Genomic DNA, 18724 nt, shown 5'->3' on the forward strand with positions numbered 1-18724 from the left:
TGGAGAGGCTCTGGATGCAGTTTGTGGCAGATGAGAAGCAGCTAATATGTAGTACAATTTGTGTGTGTTTATCCAAGGTGAACTGCTGGATAGTTCAGTGATTTAGACAGAGGTTGGAAGTCCAATTCCCTACTGTCCCTCTTTGACAGGGTCTAGACTCAGCATTTTCAAATTTATTATTATTTGTCTGTGGGGGGGGGAGAGCAGGAGAGCGAGTGCATGAGCATGTAGAAGAAACAGAGAAGGTCCTTCTGGAACGCTCTTAGCACTATCAGTTCCAGGTATTATCTAGCTATTGCATCTTTTTCCTTTTTACCGCATTCTTCCAGGAAGAGAAAAATATGGAGAAAGCCATGAGAAAACAAGTGTGTGACAGGAAGTAGGAAAGAAGGAGACACTGGTTCTTCCCAACATCCCCTGTCCCAAAGTTTTGGGCTAGGACCTCTGGAAATCTTTACCAGTGGCGACACAGGTTGAGGTTCCAAGAAATTGAAGACCTAAACATCTGGAGATCCAAAGGTTGAGAAAAGAAACACATATCTAGATGGATCCTGCTTGGATACTATGAATGGGCCAGGGTGTCTGCATGATAACAGCCTCGCTTATGCCGGAAAGAAGGGGAAGTTACTTGATTGCATCACAGCAGCTACATCCCTGGGGGATTCCTGGCATCATGATCCAATAAAGGAATGTTTCAAAACTCTGGTGTTAAAGTACAGAGAGGTGGGAAAGAGGGATGGTGGTGGAACCCCAGCAATGCGAAAAGACAAACGCTTCCCAGTTTGAAATTGGATACTATTTTCGAAATTAGCCGTGCATGCTCAAAATGAAATGAGATAGATCATTATAATTTTCAGCAGTTTTTGATGCTGAAATTCTATAATTTCTATAATTTTGTAGCCATTTCTAAAGAGGAATCTATGTGATAGGAATATTTTGTGAGAGTCCTACAGGTTTGGTCTTTGGCATCGTAAGTTAAAAAGCCATAAGATGGTGGCACATGATGGGGGAAAAAAACCTTATCCTCTAAAGTCACTGTAGACAAGCTGGCTTCAACCTGATGCCTTCCACATGTTTGGATTACAGTGCCTATCTTTTCCTGTCGAGCAGTACTAGCTTCAAGTGATGGGGATGGTAGTATAGAACATCTGGAGGACAGTAAATAGAAGCACTTAAATCTGGGCTAGTGATAAGTGGATTGGATAGATAATCTGCAGTTCAGAACTTTGGCTACCGGGACATTCTTAGACCAAAGCTCCCAGAAGCCTTCCATCATTAGCTGGGCCAGCCATGATTTCTGGCAGTTGTAGTCCAAGAACACCGGTACCCCAGGTTAGGAACCACTGATCTAAGCTATATAATCCTATAATTGCTTCATGCAATAGACAACAGAGTCAACTTGTGTGTTTCCAAATATATTTCTTGAATATGTTTCTTGATTGCCTCTGCCAATGTTTATCACAAGTTATTGTTTACCTTTTCTTCTGTCAATGATCAGGAGGTACCCAACTGCTTTGGATACATACTTTTAATGTTCAGCATGCTTATCCCTCTAACATATATTGTTGCCTTGGTAAATGCTTTGCTGGACAGAGTGCTCTGTGTAGTTAAGCATTGCCCCCCCCCCCGCCCCCAAAGCATGAGCTGTGTATTGTCCTGACCTGCTTGGTCTGCCTCCGGTTAAATTCTAAGCCTCTCACACTGAAGACTTTGATAAACCCAGAGATAAGTGAGATAAGGGAGCTGATGAAAGAAATTATAGGTAATGCTATCTCAACAGCTGCAGATTGCTCCTAGATATTAATTTCCTTCCCAGCTGATTAGCAGTCAAGGGGAAAAGAGGAAGGACACAAAGCAGAGACTGCTTGGCTTGGAGACTAGCAAATCTTGCCTCCCTTGTATGGGGTGACTTAGAAGGAAGGAAGGAGTGTCTCTGCTCTTCCCGGACCCTGCCTTTCCCTTTCCTTTCTTTTCCTTTTCTCTTTATTCTGTTTTTTTTGGGGGGGGGCTCTTGATCCATGTTTGCAGCCTGTTTCTTAGTGTTGGACGTGGGTGGACAAAGTACCTATGCAAATGAATGAACTTCTCCCTTAGTTTGGAGCTGATTGCATGCATGGAATGTTCTATGACTGGAGTTTTTGAGTCACACAGGGCTCTTGGTCTGTGGAGATGATCAATGCAGACTAAAAAAAGTGTATAAATGGTGTATATAAATTTTGAGAGTAATGACATTATGTGTATCTGCTCACTTGTCACAAGAACAGAGGAAGATATAATTGTTATCAGTCTCTTGATGATTCTTCAAGTTCCATTTGATGTACTGACAAAGGTCACAGCTCTCAAAGTTTCATACAGGGTGCCTTTTTTGGACTACAACCCCCATGATCCTCCAGTCAACGTGGCCACTGCAATGTTAGCTACCTTTTACTCCATGCTCCCCATCTCTTGCCTCTCCTCTCTTACGAAGTAGACACAATGACATTTTCCTTTAACAGATTTTCTGGCTTTGGCTTTTTGTATGAGTGGAGGGGTACTAACTTCCTTCCTGTATGTCCTGAATGTTCATAAACATTTTGTGAAACCACAGCAGTCCCATAGCTTAGGGTGAAGGTTTCACAGGCAAAAAATATGGATTGTCATGTGCCTTGTCTTCTTAAAAGGCAGGGGGATAATTAACCCCAATATATCCTTAATGGGACCTTCCTATCTTGATTGATCAACTGTATCCATTAACGCTCTTAACTCTTATTTAAAAGTAAGATCTTTCCTAAAAGCATTTTTAAAAAAATCTAAGGCCCCTTGATCTTGCTGTCGTATAAATCTCCCTGGAATACATTTTCATCATTGGACGGGCATAATATAGCTGTGATCTCTCAGAATACAGATTCTTTTATGGCTCTTCCTTCAGTTTCTTTTTAAAATTCCTAATGCACCCGGTGACTCATGGTGCAAGCCGTCTTTAATTGCCCTTGATCAGTTCAGTTTCTTTCGAGCAGACTGCCATCAGCTCATGCGTGACCTTCCTGTTCCGTCTATCTCCTGCTTGCAAGTCAGTGAGAAATGGGAAGCTCTCTTCTACAATTATATGGCATGCCATGCGAATGCAAGATGCATGAGAAGACAAGATTCTCTGGAAAAGACAATAACTCCGGGAAAGTTTGAAGGCAGCAGCAGAAGAGGAAGACCAAATATGTGGGACTAGGGACATTAAAAAGAGTCAGCGAGTCTCCTTAGGCCACATGCCTCCTTGGCCTGCTGCACAGGGTTGTGGAGAGGATGGCCTAGGGATAGGAAATTACGCCTCTTGAACTTACTGGAGGGGAAATGAGGTGTAAACGCAACTAATATGTGGCTGGCCTTGTACCCTTCAAGTTAGCTTGCTTCCCCCAGATGTGGTGAACAGTTCTTTCCCACTGCTGGTGTAACAGAAAAGTTAAATGCCCAGTGGGTTGAGTTTTTTCTTACGAAACAGGAGAGGCCAGCATTTTAATCTTTGCCTCAGGCACCAAAATATCTTGGGATGGCTCTGCTTCCACTGTGCAGATGTTCCAGAGGCCAAAACAGCTCTCTAGGTGTTTTGGAGGACGTGATATGGTAAACAACTCATAACTAGTGTTTGTTTGAAAGATGCTCTGTCAATATTGTGCATAAACACATGAAAATGTTTGGCTCTTTGCCTCTTTTAAGGTGCCCTATAGAGAGATGGCAACTCTGTCTCAATTAATGCGATTAAAGAATTTGTAACAGGCTATTGTTCCCTTGCCCAGCATCTAAGACACATCAAAAGAGGGCTAACGTTTTATTTGCCTATGGCCACAAAACAGTCTTGTTTATGATTCAGTTATCATTTATAATTGGGAAAGGCTGCCTTTCAACGGGAATCCAGCAGTGAAGAAGAAGGTGGGAGGGGATGGGCACAGCTTGTCCCTTTGGTACGGAGTTACAGCAGCATCTGCCTTCCATGAAGGCTACTGGCTGCTGGCGGCAGCAGTGGCAACAGTAACAGCCCCCATGCTCTTCCTTCTGAATTCCTTGGCCATTTAATTAACTGATTAATTAATTAAAACTTTCTTGTTAGACAGAACTATGCTCTTTGACAAGTGTCCCACCCTTCCCAATGCCCAGAATTAGCGGTCTGCCATTATGGGTTGCAGAAGACCTTAAGCTGCAGTTGCCATTTGGTCTGGAGAAGGCACCATTTTGTGTGTCTTGCCTCAGGCAGCAAAATGTCTCAGGCAGCCCCTGAGGTGCACCCTCTCATCTCGTCTCCCAGAGTCAGGAGTCTCTATGTGGCTGAGTCTCTCTCGCCCATGCAGGAATGCCATGAAGCTGCAGCTCCTTTTCTCCTTTTCCCTCTTCAGCCCTCCAAGGAAGACAGGTGTGGCACAGCACCCGGTGTGTGTGTGTTGCACGCAGATGTGTAGGGCTCTGCCTTAACTTGAATCTGGGGTAAAGTGTACTTGCAGGGCGCAGCTTGGCAAACAGCTGCTGCTCAGGGTTTTGCATACTTCCCTTGGCACTGTTTCTTTGTTGTTGTTGTTTTTTAAGCTGGCTCCTTTCCCGTCAGGGAGAGGTTGCATTCCATAACACCGTTTCTTGAGATGGTCCTGCTTCACCTGAACTTCGGAGTGTCTGTGGGCACGGGTTTCTCTCTGTGTGTTCTTGCCTGAATGGTGCCCTGTTAGCAGTAGCTTCTGTTGGCCCAGATTTTTTTTTTCATAAGCAAAGAAACGTGCATGTTTACCAGTAGAAATTGTGTGCTGGTTTCAGAGGGAAGAAGCAGGCGGGATTTTTTCTGTGCCGGTTGCTCTTCCTTATAGTAATTCTGGCAGCTGGCAGGATGCCATGGTGTTCACGCTGGGGAAGCGAGGCCTGCAGTGGGAAAAATGTTGAAGTCTGGCAGCCAGTGCAAGACGAGGGTGAGGGAAACCCACCTCTCAGAGCTGGGAGTTCAGTGTCTTTCCTGTGATCAGAGAAGTGTGTTTCTCCCCCTTGTTCTTCTTCTTCTTTTAAATCTCAAGTCAGCAGGAGAGGAAAGGAAAACAGAGTAGCTTTGAAATTCACCCCCTTCCTCTCCTTTACTTTCCAGCCGATGGTATATGAATATCCCAGCTGGATAGGAGCAAAGGTCTGTTTGTCTGAACATCCTGAATCCCAACAATTCCCGACTAGATGCTACTATGAAGTCCTGCCATCAACGGTCAGGCTTGAAGGCAGTAGTTATTTCTTGTGCTTGCCTCCCATCAACTGACACCCACAGGTATAATGCAACAGAATCTGGAGGTTCCATCAAGAGCCGGTCTCCTGACCAGACCTGCATCAGTTGGTCTAGTCCCCTTTTCAGCTTATCACCACAAGGCATGGCATATTTAAGGCACCATCGAGGTTTGAACCTAGTAATCAGATTCCCAGTCTCTTAGTTGCTATGTTGCCTAGTTGTTGGCAGTGTTGTCGGCCGCAGAACTGCAGGGACCAGTCGTCTTGGTTGAGGGTCTTGTGGCCATGGATAGGCTCTGCCCGCTGTCACCAGCTTTTGGCTTCTGCTGGGTAGGAAGGAGCACAAAGGGGACTTCCCGTTGCAGTTTTTGTCTGATGGAGCACCATGGTCTTCGGTCTCCATGAATTGTGGGCTTGCCCATTAACTAAGGTTCTCTAATCCTCGGTCCTGAGCTTGTTGGACACGACTTCTCATGCCCAACTCCAGGCTCACTTACTTCTGGCTGCTACCCACATTCTATCCTTGATCCCAGCCCTGGAGGGGCCTTGGAAATACAGTATTAACACAAGTGGATGACAACTCCCATTATCCCCTATCCAGCATGACCAGTGAATTCTGGGAGACTGTACTGAGAAAAAAAAATGTTTTCCCTCCCTGTCGTTGGCCCCTAGACATAACGGATTCTGCTCACGTACACACTTCACTGGCATTTTACTTCTAGCAGAGCTCCTTTCTACTATGGCAAGACAGTCTTTTTTAAAAAGTAGAACGTGAAGTAGATGACTGGGGGGAAAAACCCTTTAACTTAATTTGAAGTGAACCAGAGACCATTTTGCTTTGCCTCAGAGCACAGACAAGAGGTGTTTTTTAAAAAAACGTTTTGAGCAGCCTGCTATTTATTTCTTCTCTGCTCTTTTTTCTTTTCTCTGGTGGGGCCAAAGTCCACCTGTGGGACTTCCTTGGATCTACTGTTATCTTATTAGCTGTCTGAGAAGCTTCTTCTGAAAACCAGGTTTTTCCTTGGCTTGAAGAAAAGTTGCTGCTGTCCTCTGGGCCATTCTAATGAGGAAATGGTTTCTGAAGTTTTTATTCCTTAGAAGCTAACCTTCGGCAGGGCCTAGGGTTATCTTGCTTCCCCCCACTTTGCTTTCTAATTCATATTTTTTGAAACTGGTGCCTGCCCTGTGCTTGGGGCTACAGCTCTGAAAAAAAACCCATAATGTTTAATAGAACAAGCAAGTTGTAATATTAAAACACGATGAAATGAAAATCATTAAAAAACATAACACTGAACACCACTAGTAACACTGTCATCCACTAAAGTTAATCAGTTGCTAAAAGACTTTCATCATAGAAAAATGTTTCTGTGCTGGCAGGAAGACAACAGGGAGGAGGTTAGCCTAGAACAACATGATGTGAAAGGAAGATGGATCAGGAGGGAAGAGGAAAAAAGAAGATGCAAACTCTGGTATTAGTTGGTTTTTAGTTTCACCTGCCACTCTTCCTTGGGGACAGTTAGTAAGGGAAGCATCCCAGTGTCCCTTAATTCTCTGGCTGATGCATAAAGCCATATGTGCCCTTTAGCTCTGTGGTGACAACCCAGTTGTTCTTTTGGCAGCTGCATGTGTATCTCAGAAAGATCACTTTGGAGAACTGGGACCTGTACAGCTGCAAGAGTAAGGTAGTACTTAATTGCAGTTTTCTTCCACCTTTGTTTCACAAGAAGCGGATCCTCTTTCTGACCCTTTACATGCCTCTGGTGCAAGACATGGGTCAGGGGGCCTTTCCATGATGTTTTTTCCCTGCAGCTGGTGCTGGAAGGTAGACTGCCACTGAATGTGGAGGTTCTGTATAGCCACAGTGATGAGTGGTGGGCTTTGATCAATTTCATGTTCTTCCACAATGGAATTCTTTTTTTCCTTTTTTTTTTTTTTAAAGGTCTCAAAGCTAGCCTGCATGCCTATGTTTGGGGTTTTGGATGGAGGTAGTAGAGAGCATAGATGAAAGTACACTTTGGCCTGTATTTCTGATTCAAAGCCCAGAGCAGGCTTGTGGTGAGTGGGGTGGAAGAAAAAAAGCGTTTTTAAAAAACAAAAAACGAGTCTGGAGGGGAAAGCAAATTCGGAGTGGTGTAAACTGAAATGAGGAATTCTTTGGTTGAACAGTTGTTTTGACTTACTTCATTTTATGGCTTCTCGCAGAGTAGCTAATGAAATTAACTTCCTGGTGAGTGTTTTATATAAACTGCCGTTGCCTGCCTGCTTCCCTTGATGGGTAAAGGAAGATGAACTCTCCTTAGCACTCCTTCGGGCACTGTCTTGAACTTCAATGAGACTGCAGGGATTCATCTGTGAATGACGTCTTGTGGCCCATCTTCTTTTTTTCCAGGTGAGGGTCTGGAGGTATCTAAAAGGCAAAGAGGTGGTGACTCACGAGATCCTCCTGGACGGTGGGAACAAAGTGGTCATTGGAGGCTTTGGCGACCCCTTGATCTGTGACAACCAGGTGTCCACGGGGGACACACGGATTTTCTTTGTGAACCCTGCCCCACACTACATGTGGCCAGCTCACAAGAACGAGCTGATGCTGAACTCTAGCCTCATGCGGATTACTCTGCGCAACCTGGAGGAGGTGGAACACTGTGTGGAAGGTAAGATGGGAAATGCCTTCTTGTGTACTGCCTCACTGCACAACCTGATGTCCCCTAACCATCCCCAGCCAGCATGATGAGTCATCAGGTCAAAAAGTTGATGGCATTTACATGAGATACCTACATCTCTGTACATGCAGTTATGGAGAAACATTCACTTGGATAAATCTCACCCGGCTCTTGTGAAAACTAGACGGTTGGCACATGGTATTCATAAGTCAGAGTCCTTACACCAGTTAGTGGATGAATAACAAACCTTAGTCTGTTTTTGGGAGTGGTTTGGACCTGCTGTGCCAGAAAGTGAAAGAATCAATATCTGGCTTATGATCATGTGAAAACCTGGGTATTGGATCTGTTTTTTTATCTGTCTATCAAACCATCTGCACGGGATGGAACTGGCTTTAGGAACATAAAATAATGTCTAGCTACAGGTGCACATGTGTTTTGGAGGGTATACTGAGTTCTTATTGATGTGGAGTAAAGATAGTGTCAGCTAAAGGAAACCTTATACACAGAAAGCCTACCTTTGAATAACAAATGCTTTGAGGGATCAGGAAGATGGTGCTTTGATTTTTCTAGGCATAGTTTACCTGAACTGTTTGGATTAACCAATCCAGCAGGCTGCTTTTACAATGTTAGAGGTAATGGTGTGCTTTATTTCCTCTAGCACAATCCATGATTAATCCCATGTTTTGTAGTTTCAGAATATGGGGGATGATGTTTGTAAAATGAAGCTGATATTTTGGCTGCTTCTGCCCTGGGGGGCTGCTACATTGATTGTGGGTTTTGCAAACAAAGCCAGCCTCTTGCATTGGTCTCTTCTGGCTATGGAGCAGGTGAACAAATAATTCAAGAGACTGACAGGGTCTCGTACAAGCCAGGAAAACAAACATTCCAGGCAGCGTCTTTGTGAAAATCTATCTTTCTGCAGCCTGCAGAGTGAAAACATCTTAACCAAGGGAAAGGTTTTAGTCTAAAAGGACGGGTAATTTGAACCTTTTCAAATATAGGCTATGGACACAAAAACCTAAACCAGGTGTCTATTCTGAACTAGAATTGCACTGACTTTGGATCTGTTGACTCAATTCCTGGATGCTAAATTGATGCTAGGTATATCACATGGGTTCAATGGATCTATTCTAGTTGGGATTAAGGACTGGGATTAATGTCTAGAGACCTCAGTGGCGAAACCTAGCAGAGATCTTTTCTGTCATTTTGCATTTTGGATGTTTTATCCTGAGCTCTTGTAACTTTTTCTGCGTTCCCTCACAGGCTTTAGGAACTGTTGAAAATGAGCCAAGGTAGAGGAAGACGGGGAACGATTTCCTTTAGAGCAGGAAATGGGTGTCAGGGGAAGGATGCTTGTACAAAAGACCTCATACGGCAGTCTCTTACCTTCTGAACCAGCAGTCCAGAGAACAGATTTGCTGGCTTTTCTGCCCATGTGCCAGTTTGAAACATCTCTCCTTCTTTGACAGCTAGTCTGTGTTCTTTACGGTCTCTTACTTCTCCATTATTGAAATTTCTATCTCGTTTTGCTTCCATGGTTAGAGAAATTAGAACAGTTTAACACCACAGAGATACTAGTAATTGAGAGGGTTAGTAGTCCAGAGTCCCAGTTTCAGTATAAATGTTTACAAATGTAACTCCTATATATACACACTTGTGTGCATGTGTCAAATATTTGCTGCAAATCAAACCAAGAGTCAAGTAATAAGCAAACAATATAGTACACATATTATGGTAAGAGCTCTGGCAAACAAAAGAGGCTGTAATACATCAGGTTAAACCATTGATTCTTCTGCACTAATGCTGTTTGCACTGTAGTAACCAGTGTCCAGGTTTAAATCCTGTAGTCCTTCCTGGCCCTACCAGGACACAGTGAGGGTTCAACTTGGGACTTAAGGTAGGAAAGCACTGAGCTAGGCATGTTCTCTTATCTTCTGATCTTCGTTCCTCCACCCTCATCCACTCCTCTGAAAAGGTCCTCCTTCCTATGTAGTTTGACTAGTTCTCGGGTGATTTGCCATTAGGTTGAGTCTCTCTTACTGCTGATTATGGCTACAAAGAAAAAAATAATAATAATCAAATCTGTTATGTATAGTCTGGGTGGAGTTGACTCTGCACTGATGTTTCTGCCTGGGGAAGGAGATTAGGAAATGAGGAGGAAAAGCACCTGGAGGGGGCATGTGGTGGCGGCGCTCCTTTGAGTAGCTATCAGTTTCATTCATTCCAGTGCAACTGAGTCAGCTACAATTACGGTGCATTTCTCTCTCTCTCTCTCTCTCTCTCTCTCTCTGTGTGTGTGTGTGTGTGTTCAGGCCATTGACCGCCTAATGATAGGGCCGGCTCTGGCAGAGAACAAATTTTTGCTATCTTCTGTGTGACAGATCTTCCAGTGCCTGAAAAATGTTAATCATGTTCCGTCTTGGTCTGTTCAGCTGTAGGGTAAACAAACCCAGTTTCTTCCAAAACATTTGAATTGCATTGCATTTCTTGGAACAGTAGACAAAAGGCTCTTTTCCTAGCCCTTATCATGAATATCCTAATTTCTCCTAATTTATAGCTATAAGCTCACTTTACCAGCCTGCTGCACTCTGTTGGCAACATTTACTGCAAATTGCATCTGAATGAGATGTTCAACCTATGAATAAACTGTAGGATGCTAGATTTCAGATGGGGGCCATATGTATCAAAGTGTTCCCCTACACAAAAGACTATTCACTCCACAACTAAATTGTTATTCTTGTTGTTGGGAGAGTATCCTAGTTTAGCCTTCTTCCTGACATGCTAATTTTTGACATTAAGGATTTCAAAAAAAGAAAATATCTATTTTGTTACATGAGGCCCTTGCCCAAGGTCGCACAGGCTGGCTGTTCCAGGATGCACAGCGGGGAATTGAACTCCCAGTTCTGGCTCTGCAGACAGATATCTAACTCACTTAACTCTCCAGCCTCTACTTTACCCATGGTTATTTTATCCATGGTGGAGAAAGATGGCAGGAAGAGGGGCTCAATATGTACTTAACAACCCTAGGATGTAGACCACGCTGGGAGGTCATAATTGGCAGAGACTTGCCTAGAGTGCTTCATAGCCAGCTAGCATTTCTGAATCTAGATCCCCTCGGTTCATGGCGGATGCTCTTTTCTTCCTTTGATCGCCATTGTTTCTTGTAGTGCTTCTCCTGTGGATGCGACTATGGACTAGTTGTGTCTACGCCTTTAGTGTTTCCAGTTTATTTATACGCTTTCTTCCTGCCTGTTCTTTTTTATTTCTTCCCACCCTTCTTTCTTCCTTCCTTGCACACAGGCCTTCTTAATACTGAGGAAGCTTTGTTCTTGTAAACCAGCCCATGCAAAATTTCTCTTTCAGCCTCCTTAAAAGAGCTTGTAAGAATCTCCTGGAGGGGGCTCTGAGCAAGGAAATTGCTGGCAAACGGGCTGTCTCTTGGTGAATCCAGGGTCTGGTTATTTCCCATGCTCCTGCCTCTTAGCAGAGCGTCACCATCGCTGGAAAAAGAGTCCTTTTTCTCTCTTAATCCTTCCTTGGGCTTTTTTCTTTTTCTTTTCTTCTTCTTTTTTTTTGATGTGGAGGGGCTTGAGGCCTTGTTTTCTTAAAATGTGCCATTTTGTTGTCCTCTCCCCCTCACCCTCAATTTTGGCACAGAAAGGGCTTTCAACCTCAGGAGGCTGAGAAAGTTGACCAGCAGCTGTAAAAAATGGTAGCCGAAAACGATGAGGACCTCCTGCTGGGTGGGACTCTGGAGCTGGAACTTGTTCAATTTCATTGGGTGATACTTATTTCTATAATTTATTAGTTACTTTCTAGCTTACAGCTCTACTTAAAAACAAAGAAAAAAAAACAAAGAGCAAGACAAGAATAAACAATTGGTTAAAAGCTATGAGCTGCTGGATACAGTAGCTCCGTGATAGAGCCGGAGGTTGGGAATTCAATTCCCCAGTGTGCCTCCTTGGCAGCGGCTGGACTCTGTGATCTATAAGATCCCTTCCAGCTCCCTTGCTGTTCTAAGATTATTATTATAAATTACATCTGAAATGTTTATAAATGTTATTTTATTTATTGATTTAAAATATTTTAACACACCTTTCTCCTTGAAAAGAGGACTCAAGCCAGGGGGAATTTGCATGAAAAATTCATGGAGCTTGGATTTCTGTATGAAAAACACGAGAGCTGTGGAGGTAATCACCCCAAAGCCTTGATTTTTCAAAAAGAAATATTAGTATACTTTCTCTATACCCTTGGATATGTGGTTTGGTAATTGCTGATGCAGATGGGACAGTAGGTCTGCAGAAATGAAGAGGCACAGAAGGCAGAGAATAGAAAAGTTCTTTTTTTAAAATTTAGTGCTCCAAGAACCCCCTCCAGTGTCCATGGGAGTTGGGGTATTCAGTGGGTTGTCTTTAAAAAAAGTTGGAGAGAGAGAGAGAGAGAGAGAGTGTGTATTTCACTTGTTCCCAGAGCTGTGCTTGTTACATTAAAAACAAATAAACAACAACCCACAATAACACAGTACAGAGTAGAGATAATTCTGGTCAATGACATATAGCTGAACATGGAGCACCAACTTTGGCCTGGAAGGGTTAGTGCTCAGTCCTCAGGCAGGTTTTCCCAGCGTTTAACCCCAGCCAGCTCTGATCCTGGGCCTTGCCTCTGGTGGCTTGCCAGCAAGATGGGTTGAAGAGATAATTTGTCTACCTGTGGCTACTCTCCTCCCTTGGAAAGGCTCTCAGAGTGATCAATTTTTTAAAAAAAGAGCAGAACAATGAGACAATCCCTGCCCTGAAGGTTACAATATAAAAAGTCTTGACACAAAAGGAATAAAGGATGAGGAAGGAAAAGGAAAACCAGAAAACTCAGGTTGTCTTTTTAGTAATTTTATGAGGATCATTGTCCTGGGGCAATGAGTACTGAATGCTCATTGGGGACCTTCAAATTCTGATGCCTTTTCAGAAGAGAAGGGCAGATAGCTTAACCCCCTCTGCTGCCTCTTGGCGCAGTGGTTAAACTGCAGTACTGCAGCCAAAACTGTGCTCACGACCTGGGGTTCAAATCCCAGGTAGCGGCTCAAAGTTGACTCAGCTTTCTATCCTTCCAAGGTCAGTAAAATGAGTACCCAGCTTCCTGGGGGGGGGCGGCAATGTGTAGCCTGTATAATTAACTTGTAAACCGCCCAGAGAGTACTTGAAGTGCTATGGGGCGGTATATAAGCAGCACGCTTTGCTTTTTGCTCTTTAAAGCTGTAATATTGTCCCAAGCTATGGCTGCAAAATGGGGGTTGGTGTGGAGGAGGGGGAGCCGAGCCACAGCTGGATGGAAGGCACCTTTCTGTTTTTGCTTTAATCCCGTGTAGGAGGAGGTTGTTGTGCCTGTCTGCAGTGCCTCCTCCTTCTACTGCAGATGGAATTTCACACTGTTCCCCCTTCCTTGTGGGACCATCTTCTCTGCTTTTAATGATCCAGATGTCTTTTTATTTATTTGCATTTTTGAAAAATATCCTCTCTTTCTCCTTTATTCTCCCCTGTCCCCCAAAACCCACACCCACTCACACTCTTTTCCCCCTCGTTCTGGTTTGCTGAAGCTGCTGGTCAAGGCTATTTAGCTGGAGACCCATGTGTTACTACTGTTTTGGGAAGAAATGTAGAAAGTTAGCAGGCATCTAGTCTGGAGGCAAAGGGTCACGCTTGAAGATGGGAATTCTTGGCAACATCTGGGCCTTGTGTGTGTGTGTTGGCCTCTGGTTTACAAAATGCCTCTGGCTTACTGGCCTCTAGACCAGCTGTGCGCAGCTGGTAATAGTGCATGAACCTAGCTTTCTGCTTGGGAATCTAAGTTTCTTTTGGGGAGGTGACTTTTAAAACCAGCATCCTGAGGATGTCTCTGTATCAAAAAAAGTTTTTTTTAATGAAAAGCTATTTTTAAATCAGACTGGGATGAAGATGGAAATGTTTGAACTGTTGTGGTGATTGTATAATTTAAGCTAGGATTCTACTCTCAACATTCTGCAGAGTTTGCAAAAGTTATTTTGTATTCCTTTATTTGTAAATTGCATTTACAGTATATCCCTTCTTCTTTGCCAGTAAACTCAAGGTGGCATGCCTGGCTTCCCTCCCTCTAATTAATCCTCACAACAATTTAGAAAGTTTGGTCCAAAGTGTTTTGGGCTACATCTCTCAGAATAAGAAGTGTAAACTCACCTTCACTAATCTGGCAAGCCTTCATTGGTTTTAGTGCAACACTGTGATCATCCTACAGCTAGCCTAGCTTGCAGAAGGGGATGATGGGAATTATAGTCCAGGCCTCCTGGAAAGCACCAGACTGGAGAAGGGTGATATAGTGACAAAGCAGATAAACTGCAAATCAGGAACCTTCCAGATCTGATGAATCTTGCTTTGAGATGCTATCTTGCAGCCTCCTGGCCATCATCTGTCTCTAAGAATAACATTGGCTTTCCTTGGCCAGATTGCTAGAAAAGTTACCCAGTTCATTCTGACTCAGAATGAAACATCTCCTGCATAATGATGGAAAAGGCTATCCGTTTCTAAATATTACCTTTCAAAGTGTGTGTGGAATTTATTACAATAAAGACTTTGAAAGTAATTACTTCATCACAGCTGGTGCGTTTTGAAATCCTGTGATTTCCTGGGCTCAATCGACCATTTTTAATTTATGTATTAAGAGTACGAAGGAGTGCAAGAGTGGTCTTTGCTCAGAGCTTGGAAATACATATATACTTCTTCTTCTTTTTCAACTACAGCTGAAAGATCCAATGTGGGGAAGTAACCTTTAGAAGCTCCATCCTTGCCTCAGGTAGCTAGGAGAAGCCACCCACCCATTCATTCATTTTTTGTGAATACTGTTCTCCTGCAGTTTGCAAAACAAAATTCCTGCTTAGGAATGCTCTCCCTGAGTTATGTTGAGTGGGTGGCTAGCTGGCTGATGCAGAGATGTTTAACATGGGGTGGGGTCAGACACACACACCTTTTCCCCCTTAAAATGAATCACTTGCAAGGCTGACTGTCAGGCATTCTTCAGGGAAATGTTGCAAGAGAAATGGGGCCATCAGAGGAAAATGTTTTCCAAAAAGCCAGCCTTTCCTAGGCTTGTCCCTGTAGGCTGCTTTGAAGAAGGCGTGAGTATCACAGGTAAGGAGACTTGGGAAAAGTTATTTTCCTATCTGAATCTCCCAAACCCCCTCCCCTAAGCACTGATGGTGTATAAATGTGAGCAGCAGAGTCTGAAAGCTGTGAAATTCCTGTGACCCTCTTATTCAAAGGGAAGGTCACAGAATGCAAACCAGCAGTTTTTACAAGTGTCTTAGCTTTATGGTGATATTTTCACACCTTGAGAGGAAATCCTGGCTGCAGCGCAGCCCTCAACAAAAATGCACTTTTGGATCAAATCTACTTGAACTGTTTTAGTTGGTGAAATAAAATAAAATAAAATAAAATAAATAAATAAATAAATAAATAAATAAATACCCTGTTTCCCCGAAAATAAGACAGAGTCATATATTAATTTTTGTTCCAAAAAACACATTAGGGCTTATTTCCAGGGGATGTTTTTTTTTCTATGTACAATAATCTACGTTTATTCAAATACAGTCATGTCATCTTCTTCTGATTGCTGCACAATGGTGGAGGGCGAGGTTTCACTTAACTGGGGCTTATTTTTTGGGTAGGGCTTATATTATGAGCATCCTGAAAAAAACATACTAGGGATTATATTCAGGTTAGGTCTTATTTTAGGGGAAACAGGGTACATACGTACATACATACATACATTTATTTGCCACCTTTCTCCCCATAGGGAATACAAGGTGGCTCACAGCTGTTCAGACTATGCAGCAATCACAGTTTTAAAAATACTGTTAAAACATATTGAAAGCAATAAAATGTGTCGTTATTAAAACCAAAAGGAAGAACAATTTTAAAAATTTAAAAATCTCAGAGTTTAATAAATATAGCATTCCTGGGTGCCCCCCGCCCGAAACTTTCTGCTGAAATAATAATAATAGTCATGCACCATCAAGCCCTTTCTGACTTATAGTGACCCCCTTTCCAGGTAGAGAATACTCAAAAGTGGTTTCCCATTCTGTTCTGTGCAGCTTGCCCAAGGCCACATAGGCTGGCTGTTCTCCCAGGGGACACAGTGAGGAACTCCCAGCCTCTGCAGCCAGGGACCTAAACCACTGAGCCATCCATCTAGCTACTGCTTAAAAGCCTGACATAAAAACGAAGGTATTTGCATGGCAACAGAAGGCCAGGCCAGAGTGATGATTTTTTTCACCCATTGATATGTATCTCCTTGCAGAAAGCATCCTTCTTCCCTCTACTGAGGTCTGTCTTAGAGAGCCAGTCCTGTTGTTAGGCAGAACGAGGCAGCTGCAGCAGGCTATAGATAGTGGATGTGTAATAGAGAGTGCTTGCCGGATTTTGGAACAGGGGGGAACCTTTTCCTTTCCAGATGTGAGTGGGCGCCGTCTTTTTCTCTGCTTCAGGAAGCCCCATGTCTTGAGCTAGGCAGGTATGTCTTTGGAGAAGAGAGGTGGTTTTGCAGAGACAGCTTAGGTTTGCCTCTCTCAGCCCTGCCTTGAAGTGTGAGCTCAGTGTTGGCTTGTTTATCATTAAGAGCATACTTCTTAAAATAAAAAAATGAGCTCACATTCCTTCATGGAGACATGAAGGGAGACCGACGTTTTATACGAGGGCTTCATCAGCCACAGGTCTCCCAATGTCCATTTTCTATTTTAGGGTCTCAGCAGTCTTTGCATGGCTCGCACTTTCCTCTTCCATTCAATTAAATAGCTTTTTCTTAATTTTGTAAAAAAAAAACAAGAAACAAAAATCTGCCTCTTCAGCTGCACCGAACCACTCTCTTTGATTAGCAAGGAAATACGATTCGAGACGCTTCAATTATTTATGCCCAATTTAGCTAATTCCCTGAGCAGGCTCTTTAGGCTCAAAACTACAAAGTCTCTCTCTGTCTATGTGCACGCATGTGTTCTTAGAACTGTAGAGCTGGAAGGGACCCTATAGATCATCAAGTCCAGCCTCTATTAGGGAGGTATGGTGGGGAATTAAACTCCCAACCTCTGGCTGTGCAGCCAGATAGCTAAGCCACTGAGCTATCCAGTATCTGTACACTGTATATTTATACCTGAATGACTTGTGGAAAGTCATGCTTTCTCTATAGAATAATGTCCATATCCAGTTCTAACTGTTGCTTCCTGTCCCACGTATAGATTTCTCAGGAGATAGATAAGGTGATCAGGCACTCCCATTTCTTTAAGAACTTGCCATAGTTTGCTGTGGTCCACACAGTCAAAGGCTTTTGCGTAGTCAATGAAGCAGAAGTAGATGTTTTTCTGGAACTCCATAATCCAGCGCATGTTAGCAATTTGGTCTCTAGTTCCTCTGCCCCTTCAAAATCCAGCTTGTACTTGTGGGATTTCTCGGTCCACATACTGCTGAAGCCTACCATGTAGGATTTTGAGCATCACCTTGCTAGCGTGTGAAATGAGTGCAATTGAACGGTAGTTGGAGCATTCTTTGGCACTGCCCTTCTTTGAGATTGGGATGTAGACTGATCTTTTCCAATCCTCTGTCCACTGCTGAGTTTTCCAACTTGCTGGCATATAGAGTGTAGCACCTTAACAGTGTCATCTTTTAAACAGTTCAACTGGAATGCCATCACCTCCACTGGCCTTGTTGTTAGCCATGCTTTCTAAGGTCCACTTGACTTCATTCACCAGGATGTCTGGCTCAAGGTCAGGAACCACACTATCTGGGTTGTCAGGAACATCCAGATCTTTCTGGTATAATTTCTCTGTGTATTCTTGCCACCTCTTCTTGATGTCTTCTTCCAAGTGGCAGTTGTGAAGATTATGTCGCTTTCCAGCTGTTTTTAGACTACAACTCCCATCAGTCTTGTTGAACAGAGCTGGCAGTTGGGTAATGAGGTTTTGCATCCCCTCAGCATATTTGTTTGTTTGTTTGCTTATTTGATTTCTATTCCACCCATCTAGTCCAAAGGCATACTGAGAAGTTCTACAGATCTTGAATATAGAGGGGACTTCAGTGGCCTGAGTCTCTACCTGTAGTTTTGGGAGACATAGCCTTGGTAGAAATTAGGACATATTCAGGGGAGGAGGGTGTTCCAGGAGTGAGCAAGGAGGAAGCAGTTCAGCTGAACCCAGCCCCGTGGAACTTGGCACCTTGTGGATATTTAAATCACAGCTTTCATAATTCTCAACTGGGGATTATGGGAGTTATCATCAAAAAAATCCAGAGTGCATGATTTTGGGGAAAGCCTAATGAAAGGCAGAGAAGTTAAATTTTGAGGTGATAAGTAAAAAGGTGCAGGTCATGCCCGCCTGTCTCCTCTAAACCCACCGTGTTTTGGGGAGGGGTGTCCTTCTTTTGCCACCCATCACCACCACCCTCTTTACTCCTCCACCCTCTGCCCACTCTACCAGCATTGCAAGCAAGCAAGCAGCACCTGCTTTCCTGCCACAACTGCTCTCCTGTCTAACACGTGCCCACCTCTCCTTTTGCGTCTCTCTCTTTTTGGTGTGTATGAAAAAGATGTTAGCTAGCTTAGGGGATCCAGAAGACTGGCTGTCTCTCTACCTCTCTAATTTTGATTTACTGTAGATTATATGTTTGAGAAGAACCAGCATGGAGGTGGGGGTATTTCTTTTTGCTTTTGAAGCTCTGGCCCCTCATGACCGGCCATCAGGAGGGATAAGAGTTCTGTCCAACAGGATCTAGGGGGCCATAGACTTCAGCTGTTGGGTTGCGAAATCTGCCATGAAAAATTGTAGTAAGGGCTTTCTA

The 18724-nt window shown here is 43.5% G+C and overlaps 1 protein-coding gene across 5 annotated transcripts in view; it reads left to right on the forward strand.

Annotated features, from left to right (window-relative positions):
• Positions 1-18724, forward strand: part of AGRN (agrin) — a 192721-nt gene that overhangs the window by 5569 nt on the left and 168428 nt on the right. For all 5 annotated transcript variants that reach the window (XM_078379240.1, XM_078379242.1, XM_020782252.3 and 2 more), the window contains exon 2: positions 7607-7868. In XM_078379240.1, coding sequence (XP_078235366.1) covers positions 7607-7868 — 262 coding nt within the window. The remainder of the gene's footprint in view (positions 1-7606; positions 7869-18724) is intronic.

Source organism: Pogona vitticeps, chromosome 7 (assembly GCF_051106095.1).
Source record: "Pogona vitticeps strain Pit_001003342236 chromosome 7, PviZW2.1, whole genome shotgun sequence".
NCBI classification, from domain to species: domain Eukaryota; kingdom Metazoa; phylum Chordata; class Lepidosauria; order Squamata; family Agamidae; genus Pogona; species Pogona vitticeps.